Source organism: Scyliorhinus canicula, chromosome 9, assembly GCF_902713615.1.
Source record: "Scyliorhinus canicula chromosome 9, sScyCan1.1, whole genome shotgun sequence".
In the NCBI taxonomy this organism is placed as follows: Eukaryota; Metazoa; Chordata; class Chondrichthyes; order Carcharhiniformes; family Scyliorhinidae; genus Scyliorhinus; species Scyliorhinus canicula.
Window position 1 is genome coordinate 67,387,084 of NC_052154.1, and position 24,351 is coordinate 67,411,434.

General features: G+C 45.3%; 1 protein-coding gene across 1 annotated transcript in view; it reads right to left on the minus strand.

The window, feature by feature from the left end:
• LOC119970889 overlaps positions 1-24,351 on the minus strand; it is a gene marked incomplete at its 5' end in the record, with an annotated part of 434,610 nt that overhangs the window by 41,870 nt on the left and 368,389 nt on the right. Inside the window, 2 exon segments of the mRNA XM_038805997.1 lie at positions 687-936; positions 15,932-16,929. Coding sequence (XP_038661925.1) covers positions 687-936; positions 15,932-16,929 — 1,248 coding nt within the window.

Consider the following 24,351-nt stretch of genomic DNA (forward strand, 5'->3'; position numbering starts at 1 on the left):
GCATGTGCTTTAGGCAGGTAGAGCTACTTAGTGCCATGCACAACTGGCGGATGCAACTTGGGAGCATGGATGTTCATGTGGCAAAAATAAGTCAATCAGAACTAAGCATAGGAAATCGTCTCAGTACAATTAAATATGACAGACAAAAGTGAGACAGGTTTCATGGTAGGAAAGGGATGAAAATGCATCCACTGTACACAAAACTTAATATGTGTTGTGGGATATCATTAAGTGTGTGTGGTTATATTTGCTGTTGGCCTGACTGGAGGGGAAATAATGCAATATACAATGTGATTCAGATTTAGTTGCAGTTTATTCTGAGGGAGCTACCAATTCAGACATGTGTACAAGTTATCCAACTGTGTAATACTGCTACCACCTTTTGTAATATAAAGCTTCTAATGCTAAAAGGTTACTGTTCAGATCACTGTCCCTCGTTTCATTTAGGAATTCATCTGTCACCATAAACTTCAAAGCAATAAAAAAAATTGAAATATCAACTGCATATCAGCACTGTCGTATACGTTTGTTAAATGGCAAGCAGATGCACAAGTAAGCCAATTCGGTTCCTAATCTTGCTGAATATATATATCAGTCCTCATCAAACACCATATATCACTGTTTAGAATAGATCAAAGTAAATCAGCTTTGATTAATTACATATTGTAAATTGAATATTTTCTTACATGTCGGAGGAAGCAGTGGCTGGCACGTAGTGGATGGTTAACACAACTTTCCAGTTCTTTCAGGAAATACTGGCTGTGGAAGTTGTAAAGCTTCTCTAGGTTTCCAAAAATAACGCTGCGTTTTCCACGCAGATCCTGAGGAACGTCAAAACGTTCAATTTCTGGGTAGTAATTATCAATGATGTACCAGAGAGATTTCACATATTCACGTTCTGTTGTGACCATTTCATCCATAATGTGCCTCAGTTTACTGTAACAAGAAAGACATGTTTTGGGCATTTTGAAGTACATTTCAAAGTGCAGTCGCAAATATGTTAACACTTGGGAAAAATCATACTCCTTAAAAAGATTAATCATATACAAAAAAATTCGATTCTACTTACCAAATATTCCCACTTTTGTGGGTGGAGAGAAGACAGGGAGAGCAGCAACTCTGCTTCTTTTGTTCTTAACAAATTATGATCCACTTGATTTTTATAGAACCATTACGTTTGGTTGCCATCCTAACAATCTAATATGTGGCTTTGTTAATGTATACTCTCTTGTTCACAGATGTTACTTCGTAGCAAATGTAAATTTACTACTTACTCGCTACTCAATTCAAAGTTACTTAATTGAAAGAGAATACAGAATATGCCCCAATAAAAAATGGCTGTTTAATCTGAATATATTAATTGATATTATTGGTTGCTTTGAACTTAAATTACAAATGGGTCATGACTGGTGAGATCTGTTGCTTGATTCAAATTCAACTTGGTTTAAGAAGACCAGGAAAACGCGGACTGGATCTTCAGTCCTCCAGCCGCATGGTTCTCAGCAACGCACCATTCGCTGGAGACGGGATTCTATCCTCCTGCTGCCTGTCAATAGGATTTCCCATCGTAATCAACCCACGCCGCTAGAAACAGTGGGCAGTGGTGCACTACCGATGGGAAAAGTGAATCACAATGACCGGAAAATTCTGGTCCACATTTTCCACGATTATCCAATCATATCTCAGTTTCCAAATCAAAAATCATCAGCTGCAAAATTATGAAATCATGACCACAATGAAAAAGGTAAGTGATCCTCCTGGGAAAGAGGTGACAAGTGAACACTTGGGGCGCGATTCTCTGGCCACATGGCATTTAATCAAGAGCACAATGTGGCTGGAGAATTTCAGGAGAGGCATCCAGCGAGCCTCCTGACAGCCTCCGCGCCTTGCAGGATTCACCGAAGTCCTGCAAGACGTCGGAGTCCGAACTCTGTCCAAAATGGGTGGGGCCAAGCGCGCTCCTAGAAGTAGGTCGTAAACCTACTTACAACCTACCTACCGGGATTGACCGGCCTCCTTCGATTTTCCGGCCTCCCCAGGAAGCTGCAGCCAGGTGCCAATCTGTGCTGGTCCACACAAATGTGGACCAAGCAGAATGGCACCCAGGGAGTCTCCCAGGCAATCGAGATGCCTGGGTGGTCAGAATAAGTGCAGGACTGCTCCTTGGCCCTCCCCCTGGAACGCGGGCACCTTGGCACTGCCCAGATGGCACTGCCAAGCTGGCTGGAGCACTGTCTGAGTGCCAGGATGGCAGTGCAAGAGTGCCCAAGTACCAGGGTAGCACTGCCAGGGGTCAGGAGCCGAAGGGGTCCATGCCCATGAAATGAGGGTGGATTTAAAAAGTGAGAGTGAAGGGCAGGTAAGTAGGAGTGTGAGAGGTGGGGATACTGGAAGGGAAGGGCTGCTGTAAGGGGGCTTGCGGGGGGGGGGGGGGGGGGGGAAGGATCCCCAGGTACCCCATAGCAGGGTGTCCTCACTTGGTGGGTGTGGGGTAGTGTCCATCCGTGTGGGGGGGTGACATTGCCCATGGATGATGGGGGTGGGGGGGGGGGCGCACAAGCTCACTTAGAGATCGGGGCACCCTTTCAAAATGGCGGCCCGATTTCGGAGATCAGCTCCCCAGATCTAAAAAGATTCGAGTGTGGGCTAAACCAGTGAGAAACTCCCCAGGGCCCAAAATTGTGACCAAGTGTCATTGAATAGCGGTGGGGAACTCGCTGGTCAAACCCCTTGAAAAACCCGCCAGAAATTAAGAAGAAATGTTTTGGGAGAGACACGCTCTTGATCTCATTCCTGACACTGCCTCTCATCATAACCCCAAATACATCTTTAACATTAATGAAACTGGTCTTTTTAATTATTATTTGAACACAAACACAATCAAATAACCTTTACGACATAGTGGGAGGCCACTTGACCCAATGTGCTTGTGCCAGATACTAGCTTTCATCATTAAAAATGGCAAAATACAGAAAAAAATATTAAGCAGAGAATTACATTTAGTTTAAATTAGTGCTTCTGGGCTAAAAAGGAAAGCTACTGCTGATTGGAAATTTGCCTCTCTAAAATGTAGCACAGTGAAATAAGCAAAATATAGTGCCATTCTTTATCAGGACAGTTGCATCACTTCAACCAAAGCATAATTGTAAGAAAAATCACACTCTGAATTGACACTGATGGAAACTAATGTACATCCAAGAAAGCAAACACAATGGGCGAGATTCTCCGTAGCCTGATGCCGAATTCGGGAATAGTGATGGGCAGAGAATGGCTCCCAACGCCAGAAACGGGCCAGGCACCCATTTGATGCCAAGTTGCGAAGCTCTGCTCCCTCCAAATCGACATCTTCGGGCCGCGCACCACGTGCAGTTGCAACCCCGTTGGTGTGTGTTTAGCCGGCCCACTCACGATGTTCCGCCTCCAATGGGCTGAGTTCCCGACGGCGCAGGCCATGTATGGTCCCAGTAGCCAGGCATCCAGCGCTGCCACAGTCGGCTGAGGGGGGGGGGGGGGGGGGGGGGAGGAAAGAGAGAGAGAGAGAGAGAGAGAGGAGGTGTGTGGCCAGGAGGTGAATGTGGGTTGGGGTGGGCGGGTACCTGGTGCAGCACGGCTGATGCCATCTTTTCTGGCGCGACCGGTGCGTGTGCGGGGTGTGTAGGCATGCGTGCGGCTGCAGCCCGTCAGCCCTGCACATGTGCAGTATAGGACCCGGCTGTTCTCCAAGCATTTTCAGCGTGTTCCGCAGGGGTTTCACGCAAAGCCGGTGCTAGCCCCTCACCAGTGCCAGAATCGGTGAGGGTTTCACGCCAATCTTGCCATCATGAAACACCACGGATCCTCCGTTGGCACTTAGCCTCAGGAACAGAGAATCCAACCCAATGTCTTTAAATTAGAATCACAGAATTTACAGTGCAGAAGGAGGCCAGTCGGCTCATCGAGTCTGCACCGGCCTTTGGAAAGAGTGCCCTAACCAAGCCCACATCTCCACCCTGTCCCTGTAACTGCACCCAACCTTCTTGGGCACTAAGAGCAATTTGGCATGGCCAATCCACCTAACCTGCACATCTTTGGACTGTGGGAGGAAACCGGAGCACCCGGAGGAAACCCAGGCTGGCACAGGGAGAACGTGAAGACTCTGCACAGACAGTGACCCAAACGGGAATCGAACTTGGAACCCTGGAGCTGCGAAGCAACTGTGCTAACTACTGTGTTACCGTGGTGTCCATTGCTACCGTGCTGCTAATGGATATCGGGGTGATTTTTGTTCTGAAACAGCACACAAAATGTTTGGTTGTGTCCATTGCTACCGTGCTGCTAATGGATATCGGGGTGATTTTTGTTCTGAAACAGCACACAAAATGTTTGGTTTGAAAGCAATTGTTATGCACAATGCTGGCGTGTCACTGTTCTTGGATGCTCTGAAGACAAGTCACATGATTCATTAATCATGGAAGGAACTAAAAGCAGAATTCAGTGTTTCTGGCATTGAACATTCATCCCACCAGCATAGGATGCAGCTGGATCAGACACAGTCAAGGATCTCACACAGGTCACTAAGGGCAATTTAGCATGGCCAACCCACCTAACCTGCACGTCTTTGGACTGTGGGAGGAAACCTGAGCACCTGAAGGAAACCCACGCAGACACGGGGAGAACGTGCAGACTCCGCATAGACAGTGACCCAGCAGGGAATCGAACCACTGAAATCATAAATGTCTAGGGCCATTTTAATATATTAAAAATCAAGCTGTTTTGCCGAGTGTTGTGGAAATGTTTAATTTCATCATTCATATGTTGCAGAAAAATAACATTTAGTTTTGAGGAAAATAAGTTTGTTAATATAAGATAATGGAAACTCTGGAATTTAGAAGTATTTTCACAAAGGTCTGTGCACTACCAAGTACAGAGTTAGATTTGTGAAGTCAGTAAACAATAGGTGGCACTTTTCAAAGTCTTGATAGAGAGGAGGGGCGGGATTCTCCCGTGCCCGGCAGGGCTGGGGGTCTCGGCGGGACGGAGTGGCATGAACCACTCCGGCGTCAGCCTGCCCCGAAGGTGCAGAATCCTGCGTACCTTCAGGGGCAAGGCCGGCGCCAGAGTGGTTTGCACCCCGCCGGCCGGCGTGGAAGGCCTTTGGCGCCATGCCAGCCAGGGCCAAAGGGACTCCACCGGCTTGCGTGGGTCCGCGCATGCTCGGGAGCGTTCACCTACGCATCAGCCATCGCGGAGGCTGACACGGCCGGCGCGTAGGAAAAGAGTGCCCCCACAGCACAGGCCCGCCCGCGGATCGGTGGGCCCCGATCACGGGCCAGGCCACCGTGGGAGCACCCCCTGGGGCCAGATCGCCCCGCGCCCCCCCCCCCCCCCCCCCCCAGGACCCCGCCACCAGGTCCCGCCGGGAAGGGACCTAGTCCAATTTACACCGGCAGGACTGGCAAAGAACCAGCGGGTCTTCGGCCCATCGCGGACTGGAGAAGGGGGCGAGCGGCAGCTGACCGCCGCGATTCCCGGTGCTGGAGAATTCGGCGGCCGGTGGGATTCACGCCACCTCCCCCGGCGATTCTCCAATCCGGCGGGGGTCGGAGAATCCCGCCCGAGATGTCTACATTTATCTTCAGAAAGGATTTAAATTATTCACGTGGGTTCCAGAAGAAAAATAATTCAAAAGCAAAGGGGCAAAACAAGGGGTGATCTTAAATCTCCATATACTTTTCAGATCAAAGGTCCGTTTTGGAGATTGAAGTTACTTAGTTAAGGTCTCATTCTGGGACATCTCATAAGGGCCGCATTGCCATGGCATTAAACTGTGTAGTAAAAGCGTCTGACACATATAGGTTTAATGTGGGACTGAGTACAATACCACTCACATAGGTATGTACGAGAGCATACAACCTACACCCCAGAGCCATGTGTGCCAGCAAACATGGATACAGATCCCAGCTTGTACCCTTTACTGTATATGTGTGTGTATGTGTTTAACCGAAATATGACTAAGGTGACTTCCTTAGACCTATCAAATTGTAACCGACACACTGCAACATAGTGGCAGCTTGGGTAAAAACACAAAACCTGTAGAAAATGCAGAGAAAAACTAAAACATTAGAAGACTGAGAAAACATACTGAAAGCAGCACGATCCAAAAAGAAACTCCAGGAGCAGAGGTGCAGAGGAAAAATAATCAGTAAAAAGCACCATAGAAAGACTTGGAGGCTGGAAGCAGAAACTGAAAATTCCTCACTGCAACAGAAAACTCAATTGAATCTCTATTGGAAGTTCAGTTTCCAATCCTGAGTGCAGAGTCAGCAGACCTAGCAGGGTGAGCTAAATCTTTTAAAACTGTGGGCTATAGCAAGTTCTGAGGAATCTTTAACTAATTCAGAGTTAGGCAAAAACCTGTTACTAAAACCCAATCCCTCAGTCGGTGGCCCAAATACACATGGAAACCAAGATTGAAAAATAATTAATTAAATAATCCAGGAGAATCGTGACTTCTCAATTCAACTGAGAGAACAAATGCCAAGATTCAACAAATTTGCGACTATTAAGTAAAATGCTGAGCAAGTGAACTCTGCATTCAATCGATCCAGGTAGCCATTGACGAAAATTGTTTTCAAGCTGAGCACAATCGCCATTGTAGCAGAGCCAGCCAAAACCAGAAAGCACAGGAAATCTGTTCTCAACAAGTGAACGGCAATACCATCTTGAAATTCTGAAAACTCTTAAAGCAGAACCTACACTTTAAGCAACTTAAACATGGATCAGAATCTCATTTCCAAATAAATTTTGATTAATCCAAGGCCTAGATCAATCACATAACTGGGGACTTTGAAGGAAATGATTCTTAAAATGCACCATCACTTCAGGTTTAGACAAAAAGCCAGAAGCAGAGCAGGTTAATATACTGTTTTACTCAGTAGGCTCAATTGCAGTTGACATTATTGGAAAAAAGGGAATCTGTTAAATTCCCTTTTGAAGTACTAAAATCATTAGATGTTCATTTTAATACAAGAAGCAATAAAATACTCGAAAGAGCTAAATTTAATGAGTACAACAGCCAGGAGAACCTGCTGATTCATTCATCAATGATCTGCAAAGCATGGCAGAAGACGGAGACATTAAATATGAACTTAGCACTCTCTAACTTATGCAAGCAAAGGAAGATATAACCCCAGAAAAGACAGTCCAGGCCATTAGGCAGTCAGAACTCAATGAGCAGAATAGAAACAATTTAAGGGGAGAAAATATATTGTGGTGCAGAGACCAACCTACAGTTCTTCTAGTTAAGCAACAAAGACAAAGGGACACTCCAGGCCAAGGAAAGCAATACTCGAACTGACCCTCAGAGTGACCATCCTAACATTGTGGAACAAAGCACCCGTACAGGCAAGATCAATGTTCTACAATTTCAGCTCAATGCTTTCAGTGCAAAAGGATTGAACACTATGCCAAACTGTGCAAGACAAAAAATCTGAAATGCACAGAAAGTCCAGGAGACCAAGGCTGCAAGCCTGGAAGTTACACAACCATGTTTCTTGGGTGAAGTCAAAGATCTTTATTTCTCATTTTGGAATGCATACTTTTCAGTCAAAGGTCATTCGACAATTTCAAATTAGACATAGGAGCCAGTGTGACAGTCTTGTCGGACAAAAACGGTTGCTGAATGACTTCTGGCTTCCAACAACAGACATACCACTCTATGAGCCCCAGAGGAGTTTGAATTCAGATCAGCCAACCACCCAGGAGGTAATCACGTCACCTCCAGTGGAGGATGTAAAAGAAAGTGACCAGCAGCTTCAATCTCTGGCTCCAATGACTCTACACAGGCCAACACTGCCACCTCTAAACCAGTGTTTACCAAACTTTTTTGCTTGGGACCCATTTTTACCAACCGGCCATCCTTCGGGGCGCATGCCAGCCAGCCTCTGATATTCGCAACCGACGTTAGCCGACCATTGCGACCCATTATTTTAGCTTACCTTTATCATAGAATTATCATAGAATTTACAGTGCAGAAGGAGGCCATTCGACCCATCGAGTCTGCACCGGCTCTTGGAAAGAGCACCCTACCCAAGGTCAACACCTCCACCCTATCCCCATAACCCAGTAACCCCACCCAACACTAAGGGCAATTTATCATGGCCAATCCACCTAACCTGCACATCTTTGGACTGTGGGAGGAAACCGGAGCACCCGGAGGAAACCCACGCACACACAGGGAGGATGTGCAGACTCAGCACAGACAGTGACCCAAGCCGAAGTCGAACATGGGACCCTGGAGCTGTGAAGCAATTGTGCTAACCACTATGCTACCGTGCTGCCCAAGGTTTTTGGGCAGCACGGTAATGCGACAGGCGAGTCTGCTTGGTCGTCATGATCTCACTCGCTTTGTCTTTCAATGTTACATTTCTGCTAAGGACTTCAGCTGATGATTTAACTTATCACTCCAGCCGTTGATAAAAATCAAGAGGCTTGTCCTTGAACTCACCATCTATAGTCTTCAAATGCCTTTGAAGTTTTGAGGGTTTTATAATCTTTCATTTCCCAGTACTTTTCTGAATATAACACACATGGATGGGCTTTGCATCCTGATTTCCAGTGGCACAATTAATAAAGCCATACCTCAAGAAATCATCTTTATACAGCTTTGTTCCCTAATTCAGCTTTGTCTTAATGGATTGTTCACCAGAGGTCCTGGAGCTAACAACAACACTGCTTTGTCCTGCCATGGATTCTTCCGAGAAGCTCTTTCCAGTAGATGCAATTCTGAGATCCTGGCCTGTTTGTGTCTCTGGCCTTCTCTTCCTTATTACAACCTGATCCATCTTCATAAGGGGATGCAGTGGCGTAGTGGTATAGTCAATGGACTAGTAAACCAGAGACCCAGAGTAATGCTTTGGGGACCCAGGTTCAAATCCCACCGCTGCAGATGGTGAGATGTGAATTCAATACATATCTGGAATTAAAAGGCTAATGCTGACCATGAAACCATTGTCGATTGTTGTAAAAACCAATCTGGTTCACTCATGTCCTTTAGGGAAGTGAATCTGTCATCCTTACCTGGTCTGATTCCAGACCCACAACAATGTGGTTGACTTTTAACTGTCTCAAGGGCAATTAGGGATGGATAATAAATGCTGGCATGAATACCCCTTTGCTTATTTGCTGGCAGCTACAAAATGGAGTAATCTCTCCTCTGTGATTTCCTGCCCAAAGCACAGATCACGTGACGCCAGTGTATCTACCGGGGTGTGATCTGCTCTCTGCCGCTGCTTCTGCCGGATTTTAAAATAAATTTGGTCCTGGGACAGCGCACGGACGTTAGGAGGTGGCAGTCTGCCCCGCTGGGTACCAGGCACACTGCCGGATCTGCCTCAGGGGATTTTGTTTTAAAAACAGCAAATGGAGTACCATGAGTGAAGACTGATAACTTATAATACAGCATTATAGTGACAAAATTGCAGAGGTTTCAAACATTCACACAGATTTCACATGCCCTGCCCGAAGGAGAACCACATTTCTTTTCTGTGATTGCTACTGGTGTCTTCATCGTGGATTTCAGTTTGAAGAACAAACAAATTACTGCAATCCATATATATGTAGCTGTCACATAATTCCTCCTCCCCGAGATGGTGTAGGCATTGAAGTACTTATGGAATCCAGTGAACTAGCGCTGACCGCCAGTATCGGGGTCCGCCATTCTCATCCCTCATACATACCTCACTCGGCCGCTGTCCGTGTCCTTCACAGGTTCTGAGCTTTGGCCATCACAAATACCACCCTTTTACTAAATAGAATCGCGACCGCCCTCCCATTGATTTGGAATCAAACCCTGAATGGGACATCACTTTCTTAACCTCATCCGGCCCTTCACCCGCAGGTTTGTCTCCTGGAGGAAGACCACATCCACTTTTAAACTTTTCAAATGTGCGAACACTTGAGACCGTGTAACTGGGCCCCTCAACCCCCGCACTTTCCACGTCACCATCCTCACTGGGGGTTTCATTGTGCATAATAATTGCATTTATTAAGGTCCCCCATCCCAACCTGACTCAAACCTCTTCCTCCCTTCAAGCTCCCTTATTGTATGAGCCCACCCAAAATGGCCACCCGATCCATTCCCGTCTGCACCTCGCCACAAAGTCACCTGCGTCACCAGCACATGACCCACCCCCACCTGCCTGTCAAACTCTTCCTTCCTCTCCCGTTAGAACCACCCCTCCAACCAGCCCCCTCCCACCTAACCGCTCCTCTTCCCCGTCTACCGACTGCAGCCCCCTTCCCCACACTGCTTCCATTTACTAGCATCTTTGCTAGAATGGCAACTCCCACCTGGAGATCTATACAAAGAGCCCCACTCATACCCTCCAAACCGCCCCACCCCCCACTCTGTCTCCCCCACCTTCGCCCTTTGAAAAGCCGCTACCCAGGCCCTCCCCGCTAGAAACCCATCCCCACCCCACTTCAGCAGGAGGAAGAAACCCAGGACGCGGAACCATCCCCTATCGACCAAGACCAACTGGTGCAAAAATAGAACATACAAAGCATATGTACATATCAAAATTAAAACATTCCTCCCATTAGCCCTCATCAACTCATGCTCTTGAACCAGATCATTCGCCTCCTTCAATGTCATTAAATAATGTTCTTTGCCCTTGAAAGTCACCCAAAGTTTGGCCGAGTACCCCGAATCGGACCTTGGTCCAAATGAATGTTGCTTTGGCCCTGCCGATACCGCCATTTAGTCATGTCGACCCCAATGACCAGCTAAATCCAAATCCGCTAACCCTCCCAACTTCAGTCTCACGTCAACTTCACCCACCTTAGAAGCCTCTCCTTTTCCTGAAACATATCAATGCCAGCGGTGGCTCCCCAGCTCTTGGCCTCTGTCGCAGTTACCAGTGGGCCCGATTCACCTCCGGGGGCTCCACGATTCTTCTGCTGCCTGGACTGATTCTCCTGATCATCCACCTTTGCCTTCAATACCTTGCAGACCTCCCCAGCATCGCCAGCTCTGCCTCCAATGACGCGATCTGGTCAGATATCTCCATTTCCACATCTCGGATCGTCACACCTTGCGATTCCAAACGCTTCTCCGTCCGTTCCAAAGTCTGTGTAGAGGCGCTACTGGTCCCTTAATCGCCCTGGACCAGTCCTCTTGCATCTCTTGCCGATGGTGCCTAAACTCCCCTTGATAAATTCCATTACTGCTCCACAGGAGGAGAGATTGTACATGCTAAATAGTATAATTTTAAAGCGGGTTTTCGAACAGAGGCACAACAGACTGTGCACAGATCTTTGAAGGTGGAATGGCAGGTTAACAAAGCAATTGATAGGTATATGGGATCATGGACTTTATAAATTGAGGCACAAATTCCATTGCCATTACTTCAAAGATGGGCTCCAGACTGTTTTCTTATCCATTATTTAATTTAATATTTTACAGCACCACGGTAAACGGCACAGTAGCACAGTGGTTAGAACAGTTGCTTCACAGCTCCAGGGTCCCAGGTTTTAATCCCGGCTTGGGTCCTGTCTGTGCGGAGTCTGCACATTCTCCCGTCTGCGTGAGTTTCCTCCGGGTGCTCTGGTTTCCTCCCACAGTCCAAAGGCGAGCTGTTAGGTGGATTGGTTATGCAAAACTGCCCTTCGTGTCCAAAAAGGTTACAGGGATAGGTTGGAAGTGTGGGCTTGGATAGGGTGCTCTTTCCAAGGGCCGGTGCAGACTCGATGGGTCGAATGGCCTCCTTCTGCATTGTAAATTCTATGTCTAAATGAATCTGGATGTATCCAACAGCTTCAAAAGTAGCTATATGAAATATTTTGTAGAAATTCTAAAGTTTCTAGTTATACAATTGATATACCCGAGTAATTTGCATAGTTTTACAGCAAAGTTTAAAATACAATATTTACATACTTTATAGTGTTAATCTATAAACTAATGCAAGACAATTCAACTGGCTTTAGTAAAGTGACACCACTTTAATATCTAAACTGACCATTGGCATTGTTTACTACTGATTTTGTATTTCCATTGACCTTTAAGCACTACAATGGAATAGTCACACATCAGCCTGGGAACAAGATGACATCACACATTTCTGCCATTCACTGGCGTCAACTTCATAAACCTCAAATATCTTCGGAGAACAATTATGTTTGATTCTTCCAAATGATATTTATTGAACTACGCTGGAAGCTCTTCATTCAGCTCCTTCATTACTCTGACTTGTTTTTGCAATGAATCTGATGGGTAGGTATTGATTGGGCTTCCAAACAGTCACTTACCTCTCGGAAGCTAGCTAATTAATTTCCAAGTTTCCAGATCACAGAAAAATATATTTAAATTAATTCATGATGTACTGTGGTAGTTCCTTTTTCATAACATACATGGTGCCATTTACATATTTTCCCAGAGATGGGCATTCTTTATTTTGACTTGCATACAATTAAATGAAAAATGAAAATTGCTTATTGTCACGAGTAGGCTTCAATGAAGTTACTGTGAAAAGCCCCTAGTCGCCTGTTCGGGGAGGCTGGTATGAGAATCGAACCATGCTGCTGGCCTGCTTGGTCTGCTTTCAAAGCCAGCAATTTAGCCCTGTGCTAAACAGCCCCAAAAGAGAACTTAACATAATGCATAATTAAAAAGCAAACTGAGCTCCCTTTCTTTTTAGTATGTGCTATATGGGCAATACTGCAACATATAAAAGACCCAAGTTCAATCTGGGATGTGTTCAGCTACTAATCTAAGCCACAGGGTACCCTGAAAGTTCTACAATTAGCCTAGTGTCCACAAGAAAGGGGGAGGGAATACATGGCAGTACTGACAAACCAACAAAGTTGACACTACACACACATAGATATCCAGCAAAAATACTAACAGACTTGACATTCCATGCTTGATAAGTTATCAACACTCTTGAAAATATCTGACAATATCCTCCAAATGTCTTAAGGATGTATGAAGAAGTCTTTCACATAGAATTGGGCCGCATGAAGGGAGAAAAGCCACGACATACATCAATCTGGATTCAATACCTAAGTCATTCAGAGCCGGACCACTGCCGTAGGCATTGCATCAGATGGTTGAAGCAGAGCTAAAGACTAAGAAGTGCTGATGGTCCGTGTCCTCAGAACCATAGAGTTACTACAGTGCAGAAGGAGGCTATTCGGCTCATCGAGTCTGCACCAACACTCTAAAAGAGCACCCTACCGAGGCCCATCCTCTGTAACCCCACATAATTTGCACATCTTTGGACTGTGGGAGGAAACTGGAGCACCCGAAGGAAACCTATGCAGACACGGGCAGAAAATGCAAACTCCAGTCACCCAACCCCGGAATTGACACCGTGCCTTAAACCTGTTCAGTCGGTAAGGATTTGTGGGGATTATTAGCTGACAAAGCAAGCTGCCCAGGTCTATCGGTAACCACATCTCCAAATCGAAGACATCTACGCTAAGCTGACAGGGCACCCTCACCTATTCAAAATTCACAGTCACACCTATCTGAAACTGAGGAGTCTCACAAGTTTGCTACAATCTATATCCATAAAGGTCTCTTCAAGTATACCATACTGCCGTTCGGAATCGCTTCAGACTGCGTTATCTTCAGTGCATAATGGAAAATCGCCTCTGGGGAATTCCCAAGGTGGTTTACCTTGACAAAGTCTTAGTCATTGGCAGAACACCAGATGAACACGTGACCAGCCTAGAGGAAGTATTGAAGAGGTTTGTGATGTACGGGTCTGCCTAAAATGCGCAAAACGTAATTTTCAGGTCTCAGAAGTGACATACCTAGGATTTTGCGCTGATGCAACAGGGTTGCACCCATTGGAAGAAATAGTCACGGTGACACGAGATGTCCTTGCAGCCAAAAATGTCAGCAAGCTTAAGTTCTTCTTTGGTATGGTCAATTACTATGGATGGTTTATTTTGAATCTGTAATAACCTAAAGTAACCTGCACAGGACACATCCAGCTGGGGATTATTGTTCCCATGCTCAATTGGACGGAGTTAACCCAGCACTAGCATAAAAGGCAGGCAGCTAAAAAGGAATGAGGACCCGGTGAAAGGTAACCGGGTCCTGTGCATGTGTGATGCTGTTGCTGAAATAAAGGACTTTTAAGAAGCTCGTTGGACTCCCCTGGCTTTATCACAGAATCTAGCTACAATATTGCACCATTAGACCAGCTGTTATGGAAGAATCAACTATGGCAATAGAGGGAGTCTCAAGAAGAAGCCTTCTGAGTTTTCAAGAAAGCATTACAGTCGTCAAACCTCTTGCTGCCTTTTGATCCAAGGAAACCAATCGTGCTGACATGTGACACTTCTCTTCCAAGAATTCCACAAAAAAGCAATCTAATAAACCACGTTTCCAAGGGTTGCCTAATTTTTTGTTGCTGCTGTACAACTCAACCACTTGTTCAACCACGAGGATTACACCGAGCTGCTCATGGGCCGTCAGTTTTGAACCCAATTGGATCCTGAATTTCCAAATTTGACAGGGAGGGTAGAGGCACATCAGGACCAGAAGAGTTAGTGGCCAGAGCCAAGAGGTGATAAGTCGTTTCGGTTGGGAGACCCAGTTTTGGTGCAACATTGTGCTGCCGATTCGCTTTGGATAGAAGGACGGGTTGTGGCCCAGTTAGGGCTGCTATCTTATGTGGTCGGTATTAACAGGCAGATCATCAAACCGCACGTCAACCACCTGAGGAGTCAAGGGATGGCGACCCAGATGTGGCACCTGAGGAGTCAAGGGGTGGTGACCCCCGATGTGGAGTATACGAGTCAAGCGAGCATAGTGACTAATCCTGTAACTCAGACCAGCCAAGGGAAGCCAGGGCTTTCTGCTTCTGGTCCACCTGCTGCATCTGTCAAGGCCAGTGAGGCTAGTCCGCCTGTCATCAAAGTGGGACTTCCTTAAGTGGCATCAACTGTGGATCACTCAATCATCAAAAAGAGTCCCAAGCCTGTGGCTGGGCTACAGAGGTCCAAGAGGACCCAGAGGAGTCCGGATCGACTGTCATTTTGATGGACTCTCTTTCCTTGGTTCTCTGTCAACCATTGTAACTTTTATACATAGTTTTGTGGTAGTGTGTCAAGGGATTTAAGGGTGGAGTGATGTGGTCCTGTGGCTCCTTTAAGGGGGCGGGCTCCACTGACAGCATTAACGGGCCAATCGCACAAGAGCACACAAATCCCGTCCGGTGAGGAATTTGCACAGAGCCCTGGGAACAGGACGCCAGGCACTGTGGACAAGGGAGCTGAAGCGTAAATACCTGTTACATAGTGTCTTGTGCCTGTTACCTAATTGCCTTTGCCTTTCATCAATAAACCCCTTTGTTTATTGCTGAAAGCCTCCAGTGTATGTCTCGAGCCACCACAGTGACGTTATTGGGCAGTTTTCCGATTTCATAAAAATGAGTGTTGGACTGCTTACCTCACCAGCAGCAGCCTGAAGCTAAGCTGCAGACAATGGATGTGGAATGATAATTGACTGACAGCAGTTCTGTTTCTCTGGGCCACACATTAAGGATAAAAAAATCATGTAATTTTCATTGCATACACTTGCTAGGCCCCATCTAAGCTTGGAAAAGCTGACTGGAGCATATTGTAAGGGGTCTAACTGTCTGCCTTAGACAACTGCATTCGATGGCTTACAACTGACATGATCCAATATTGGATTGGATATCTTCCAGGTATTCTTGGAATGCAGGAAATTGGTCTCCGAAACTGGTCCTTGTTGTACCCCCATCACAGGGGCAACAAAGTCCAACTTCTATTCCACAATCAGAGAGATAAACATTTTAATTGCTATTTCCTCCATATTGAAATACCATTGTAATGTTTTGGTATTTGTCCCACTTACAGTAACATTACTCAGTTAAAAGGAACACAATTTATCTTAATCCTGGATGAAATTAGTACCCACCTGCCCTTAGCCTTGGTCTCTTGTAAGGGGGAATAGCTTCTGTGACCTTCTGTCTGGTTTCCAGTCCAACTGAACAATGGTTGCTGTCTGGAGGTACAATGTCTATCATTAAGTTCAGTGCTGCTCACTTCTAGTCCTTTAATGAATACCCCTGTGTTTCCACGCCTTGCAGGTTCACTAAATGTTCTTTGACATGAATTGTATCTGTGGGTATCACTGGGTGAAAGGTCAAAGCTCTGTGTTTTCCGTAATAGCTTTTTCAGATGTTGATTCTGGAAATCTGGTGTTGAGAGACATCTGGACTGTATAGGAAAAGAGTCAACATTACTGTCACAACTGGATTCTTCATCAGAGATACCATGCAATAGTCTACACGTATCTGGTGTTGACGTATGAACAGAAGCACAAGCTTTTCCTGCTCCCTTTTGATCAAAGCCTTGGGAACAAGGGCTAGAGTTTTTGCTGAGTATAGTTTCAGGTATAAAAACATCCTCATTATTTATAGTCCCGTAACAACTGCCTGATGACTGCGGTGAGAATTTGTCTCTCTGCCACATACCACAATGTAATGATCTGTTGCCCGGAGAATAACCACCACTGTTTGAGCTTGCACACTGTAATCTTTGCTCCATTCCGCCTGAATGCCTCCTGTGTCCTATGCTAACAATTTCATTCCTCATACTATTAAAATCAGAAAGCCGGCGGTCTGATGGTAATGACTTTCTTGTTCGCAATGCAGCTTCCAGCTTCTTTTCAAAGATAAGCTTCGTCTCTTGGCATTTGGACCAAGCAAATTTCCACTGTTTTATTCCCTTCTCATTTCTTAATTCACATGCCAATTCCTTCATTTCTTGAAATTCGGTATCTGGAATTTCAGGATGCTGACGATGATGGTTTTCTAGATATTTCACAACTGAGCCACAGCGTTCTGGTGAACTGCAGTCATCCATGCTGATGCATGCAAGGTGCCGCATGCCTTCTAGGGCCCACTCATAAGCCTGTAACAAAGACAAAAGAGCTTAGCAACCAAATTTATATTATAAAAGTAATTTCTCAAGATTAAGGTTTGGATCGGGTTGGATCACTAAAAAAGAGAAAGTAATACAAGCCCAAAATACATTTAGGAGTGTTAAGGACTTCAAAAAAATAAGCAAAATAAAATACTCTCTATTAGCTCAGTTAATGTTCAGACGCAAAATAAACCCAGTGGCTACTTATTCAATACCCATGGTTCAAGGTTTTTTAATATAGGATTCAGTATATACTGCAACGACTCAGATTTTTGTATATGTAGACACACAAATCTATTACACTAACAAACCACAACAAACAGTCTGTTTGTTCAGACAAAAGGTGAGAATGCTTTCTCCTTTGGCAAACAGTTCTCAAAACAATTCTCAAGGCCGTGAGAGTTCCCTGAAACTCAAACACCACCTCCTCCAAGGGCAGATGTGAACCAACTGTGACATACCAGCTGTTTTACACACGCTGTACTGAATTGCCAAAATAATTCAATTGTCTACAAAAATCATTTATCATGCAATATATTTACACAGTGCAATAGTAGCAAACAAAAAGGCCTTACTCAGGATAATTTTGTCACTGGGTACATAAAAAACTAGTACAAACAATATTAATAGACAATATCTAACAAACCAGTATAGTTCAAGGAACAAATGCGACCCATGATTCTCAATGTACATCAATAGCTAATCTCCGAGGTTTAATGTATTAATCCATTTTGGAAACCCTTTACGAAGAATAAAAATCTTAATCACTACAACACATTCAATAACATTTTTTATAAGACTAAAAAGGTGGATTCTTAACAGAATTTAAGATTATTTCCTCCATGTCTGAATCCAGTTGGGCAGCACAGTGGCGCAGTGGTTAACACTGTAGCCACCTGGGATGGCCACGTCCCGATTTCAAAATGGACACTTGCAGAGAGTAAAGGGAAAATTGGACAATGCTAAGAAAACAAGCAGGTGCAAGGTTTATCTGTAGATTGGAGTTTGCAGCTCCCAGACAAGGCCGATACTACAAGCCATTAGCATAGTAATGAGCTATCTCCGGGGAAAAAGAGAAACATTTAAGCAAACGATACCAGAGCAGACTCCCTGGCGCCAGTGGAGACTAAAACAAAGGCAGGCCAACGGTCACCTAGGGCCAGCCCAGCGATCAAGCAACGACCCCTTTATTGGAGAAAATCAATAGATGATTAGGACATGGTCCAATTAATTGGGGCCAAGTTCAAGGACCGCCCAAAAGAGCACGAAGCCCCTTTGGGATATAAAACGGAGCCCCCAAGACAGATTGCTCTCTTCTTCATCTTGGCCTTGGCTCTCAGCGACGAGAGACCCGCCAAGCACCAGACAAGTAAGTCTAAAGTCAACACACGCTACGAGGCAGATGGAGGAGGAATTTAAAAGGTGGGACATGGTACCGCTATCGTTGGCGGGTAGAGTGCAGTCCGTCAAAATGACGGTTCTCCCGAGGTTCTTGTTCCTTTTTCAGTGTTTGCCCATCTTTATCCCTAGGGCATTTTTTAGAAGGGTGACTAGCAGCATCATGACCTTTGTTTGGGCGCATGGGACCCCGAGGGTGAAGAGGGTCTTCTTGGAGCGGGGTAGAGATGGGGGGGGGCAGGCGTTACCCAATCTCTCGGGGTATTATTGGGCGGCCAATGCGTCGATGGTGTGCAAGTGGATAATGGAGGGGGAAGCATGGAAACGGATGGAGAGGGCGTCCTGTGGAGATACAAGCCTGGGGGCCCTGGTAACGGCGCCGTGGCCGCTCCCTCCTACAAGGTATACCATGAGTCCGGTGGTGGCGGCTACCCTCAAGATTTGGGGGCAGTGGAGGCGACATAGGGGAGAAGTGGGGGGCTCGATGGAGGCTCCATTAAGGGGGAACCATAGGTTCGTCCCGGGGAACATTGATGGGGGATTTCAGAGTTGGCACAGAGCGAGCATCAGACAGCTGAGGGACCTGTTTATTGATGGGAGGTTTGCGAGCCTGGGGGAGTTGGAGGAGAAATTTGGGCTCCCCCCGGGGAACATGTTCAGGTATCTGCAGGTAAAGGCATTTGCTAGGCGGCAGGTGGAGGGATTCCCTTCGCTTCCTGCGAGGGGGGTGAGCGACAGGGTGCTTTCGGGGGTCTGGGTCGGAGAGGGGAAGATATCTGATATCTACAAGGTTATGCAGGAGGCGGAGGAGGCATCAGTAGAGGAGCTGAAAGCTAAGTGGGAGGGGGAACTGGGGGAACAGATCGAAGACGGGACATGGGCTGATGCTCTGGAGAGGGTTAATTCTTCCTCCTCGTGTGCGCGGCTTAGCCTCATCCAATTCAAGGTGCTGCACCGGGCCCACATGACTGGGACGAGGATGAGTAGGTTCTTTGGGGGTGAAGACAGGTGTGTCAGGTGCTCGGGGAGTCCAGCGAACCATGCCCGGCACTGGAGGAGTCTGGAAGGGGGTGGCAAGGACGGTGTCGAGGGTGGTGGGATCCAGGGTCAAGCCAGGGTGGGGACTCGCGATTTTTGGGGTTGGGGGTGGAGCCGAGAGTGCAGGAGGCGAAAGATGCCGGTGTGCTGGCCTTTGCGTCCCTAGTAGCCCGGCGAAGGATCTTGCTACAATGGAAGGATGCGAGGCCCCCAAGCGTGGAGACCTGGATCAATGACATGGCGGGTTTCATTAAGCTCGAGAAGGTCAAATTCGCCCTGAGAGGGTCGGTACAAGGGTTCTTTAGGCGGTGGCAACCTTTTCTCGACTTTCTGGCTCAACGATAGGGTACAGGGACAGTAGCAGCAGCAACCCGGGGGGGAGGGGGAGGGAAAGGGGGGGGGGGGGGGGGGGCGGCGGACAATGACTATGTTTGTTTATTTAATTTTAATTTATTTTTAAGTTCTTTTGTTGTTCATTGGGGTTGGGGGGATGGGATACATATGGTCTGGGGGTGTTACAGTTATTATGGGTTATTTTGTTGCATTTCATTGTTTGTCGTTATGTTTTATATTTTCTGTAAAAAATTCCAATAAAAATTATATTAAAAAAAAAACACACACTACGAGATAGGCACTCCTAGCTGCTATTCTATAAAAGTTCGATGCCAGCAGCGTCAGAACCGGACAACGGCCATTGTTCCTCTGAGTGGGCACCCGAAGCTAAGTATAGGCTTTTAGTAGTAGTGATAATTTAGTGAGTAGAGTTTGTGCACGAGTATAATTGACTGTGTGTGTAAATAAATGTGCATTGATTTCAAACTTACTAACTGGTGTATTGAGTCTTTGATCAGTATTCGGTTTTGAACCTAGTGGCGGTATCGGAAAGATACCTGCCGACTCTTGAGCTAGCATAATTAAAACAAGAGCAAATTAAGGAGAGAGCATAACGAGCAACAACACTGCTACCTCATGGTGCCGAGATTTCAGGTTCAATCCCAGCTCTGGGTCACTGTCCATATGGAGTTTGTACATCCTCCCCGTGTTTACGTGAGCTTTACCCCCACAACCCAAAGATATGCAGGGTAGGTGGATTGGCCATGTTAAATTGCCCCTTAATTGGAAAAAATGAATTGGGTAAAAATGTCTGAATCCAGTTTATCCCGAAATTAAAAATGCCTTCTTTCATTGCTGGCTATTAAGGTTCTGATGTGACTTAAGGCTCGATTGAGCTCACAAAAGACCCGAGCCTTTAGCATAAAACAGCCATAATTTTGCATAAATTCATATTCAATTGTCAAAGACTGCTGTAGTGGTGGAAGATCGATAAAACTATGTTAGTGCAGTAAAATGTGTCTTTTGGATTGAGTCAAATCTTTGGACAGAATTGAAGGACGATCCAGGAATGATTAATGCTATATCAAACTGTAAAAGAAACCATTCCTTTCCTATTCACTGACATTTTCACCATGATCATCCCAAAATTTCAACAAAATCAAAATAGGAATTTGAGACAAAATACATGATTCATGTATATTGATTCTTCTTCAAAGTTAAGAATTCCCTTGCTTACAAATTATAAAGCAAAAATTTCAGCTTTTCTTTCGGGATAAGGACCCCACTTAAAATGACTTAGTTTTGCTGCCTTCCTCTTTCTTTCTCCACAAACCGAGGATAAGCTAGCCTGTGCCCACACCAATATCACAGCTCAGCATGGAAGAAGCATAGTCATGGAATCAAACACATGAAGAATGTTTTAATTAATCAAGTGGTACAAAATTGATCAGTTATTTTCATTGAATCATCTGATGTACAACGAAGTGCCCAAAGTGTTCAAATGTACTCAGATTTAAAGGCATGATTCCACAAGTTTAGCTGAGCCATCTTTGGAAACCCCATAGAAAAAAACTGAAATGAATTCTGTTCCTGTGGATTTTGTAACAGCTGGACAAACATGGCACTAGAACTGGCCTGGGAACAACCTAGCTGAAGAATGGTGCGAGGCAGAGAAATAGAAGCATTTTTTTTGTGGGGGGGGGGGGGGGGGGGGAGGAGAGTAGAAGGGCAGAACAGCATTTCAAATTATTCAGAGATGAACCTGTAAAGAAAGATCATTGACTAAAAACCATGATGAACAACATGGTTCTTCTAGAAACAATTACAAAGCATCTACAGAATAGAATTAGGCCTGTGGCTTTACTGATCTGTGTGAATGTTTGTAGTCTTCTTATTCCAATTATCTTTTCCCACCCTCCCCCATATCCCTCTATTCTCTTACCCCTTGTGCATCTGAAATGCATTCATATTTTCTGCTTCATCCACTCCATGTGGCATAAGTTCCATGCTCTTGTGTAAAGAAACCCTTCCTAAATGTTTTAACTTGATGGCTATCCTATATATATTTCTGCCATTTTCTGAACTCACCCACAAGTGAAAAGGTTTTGCACATCCACTCTAAATATCAAAGTCCTTTGTCATGAGTTTTTGCACAGTAAGTAGTCTTACAACACCAGGTTAAAGTCCAACAGGTTTGTTTCAAACACTAGCTTTCGGAGCACTGCTCCTTCCTCAGGTGAATGGTAGGATTTTGCAAGCCCAGGCCATTACTTGCCCCCACTACTTGCCTTCAAACAACCGCGCAACCTCAAACCATTGTTTGCAGCAAACTACCCAGCCTTCAGAACAGCGACCACGACACCACACAACCCTGCCATGGCAATCTCTGCAAGACGTGCCAGATCATTGACAGGGGTACCACCATTACACGTGAGAACACCACCCACCAGGTACGTGGTACATACTCGTGCGACTCGGCCAACGTGGTCTACCTCATATGCTGCAGGAAAGGATGTCCCAAAGCGTGGTACATTGGTGAGACCATGCAGGCGCTGCGACAACGAATGAACGGACATCGCGTGACAATCACCAGGCAGGAATATTCCCTTCCAGTCGGGGAACACTTCAGCAGTCAAGGGCATTAAGCCTCTGATCTCCGGGTAAGCGTTCTCCAAGGCGACCTTCAGGACGCGCGACAACGCAGAATCGCTGAGCAGAAACTTATAGCCATGTTCCGCACACGAGTGCGGCCTCAACCGGGACCTGGGATTCATGTTGCATTACATTCATCCCCCACCGCCTGGGCTTGTGAAATCCTACCAACTGTCCTGGCTTGAGACAATTCACAGCTCTTTAACCTGGGGTTACCCCTATCTCTGGATCTGTAAAGACTTAATTACCTGCAAATGCTCGCATTCTAAGCATTGTCTTGCATCATTGAATTTGTCTATATATATGATTCTGGAACATACCTCTCCATTCACCTGAGGAAGGAGCAGTGCTCCGAAAGCTAGTGTTTAAAACAAACCTGTTGGACTTTAACCTGGTGTTGTAAGACTTCTTACTGTGCTCACCCCAGTCCAACACCGACATCTCCACATCATGAGTTTTTGCATGATGATAACTGCAAGCAAAACTGAAGTGCCAAGAGTGTCATCCAGATCTTATAGTCATAGGAGATGGTACATAGAATTTCCAGTGCAGGAGGCCATTCAGCCCATCGAGTCTGCACCGGCCCTTGAAAAGACCACTTTACTTAAGCCCACACATTCACCCTATTCCCGTAACCCAAACTAACCTTTTTTTGGACACTAAGGGCAATTTAGCATGGCCAATTCACCTAACCCGCACATCTTTGGACTGTGGGAGGAAACCAGAGCACCCGGAGGAAACCTACGCAGACATGGGGAGAACGTGTAGACTGCACACAGACAGTGACCCAATTTGGGAATCGAACTTGGGACCCTGGAGCAGTGATGCAACAGTGCTAACCACTGTGCTATCATGCCACCTATCGTTTTGGATCCTTTTCCTTTCCTTCTAATTTACCTGAGGCTGTCTAGGTAGTCCAAATTGAGAAATGCTGAGTTTTTAAAAGATGAACAATGTGAAGATAAACATAGCAAAATTAGTATTGATGGATTATTCTCTCAAGAGACGTGCCCCTCTTCAACCTGTAGAAAGATGGAAGGATGATTCAAATTTATCCTCCAAACCTTGCCTATGTTAACCAACTGTTCCACCAAAAGTAGTGATTCAGTGAGTATTCTATATTGCCAATAACCTACCATTTGCAGTTTGCTAATGCTTTATCATTTAATGACTTCACAAAATGGCATTTGCTGTATTAAAAATTATTTTAATAAACTGCATGAACTTATACATTTTGAAACTGGTAGCTTGGCACAAAGCTTAGTACACTTCCCATTCAGAAGGTCATGGGTTCAAGCCTCAATCTGAGCCTTGAACGCATCATTTAGACTGAGACTGTCTTGCTGGTTGAGGGAGTGTTGCATTGCCAGAGGTGCCACCCTTCAGATGAGACATTAAATTGAGACTCCATCTGCCTGTTCAGGTAGTGGTAAAAGAATTAACAGTATTAGAAGAGCAGGGAATTTTCTATCCCATGTATAGGTCAACATTTATCTCGCAACAAAAACTACCAAAAAGCTCAACTATTTATCATTCTGCTATTTGTGGGGCCATCGTCTATGTAAATTGGCGGTCATATTTCCCTCCACAAAGACAGTGACTGTGGTTCTAAGGCAACCTATTGGCTGAGAAGAGTTCTAAGACATCATAAAAAAGTGAAAGGTGCCATATAAATACAAGTATATTTGTATTTTTTATTTTAAAGGTTTAATACTGCTCCTGTTTTATTACACTCCAAATTATTATTGGATTTTGACATACAGTGATCTAGTGGTCAAACTTAGAATCTATCAATACAATATTTTTGAAATATTTTAATTATTTCAAATTAAATTTGTAATTGTTTAAAATATTATTGTACAATTCACTTTGACGTACAATTTATTTTTCATTTTGTGTAAGATCTCTCTAAGCAGGGTTTATTAAAAAACCCTGCACAAGGACAAAGTATAAGTTTTTAAAATAATAAAACATTTAATTATTAATTTA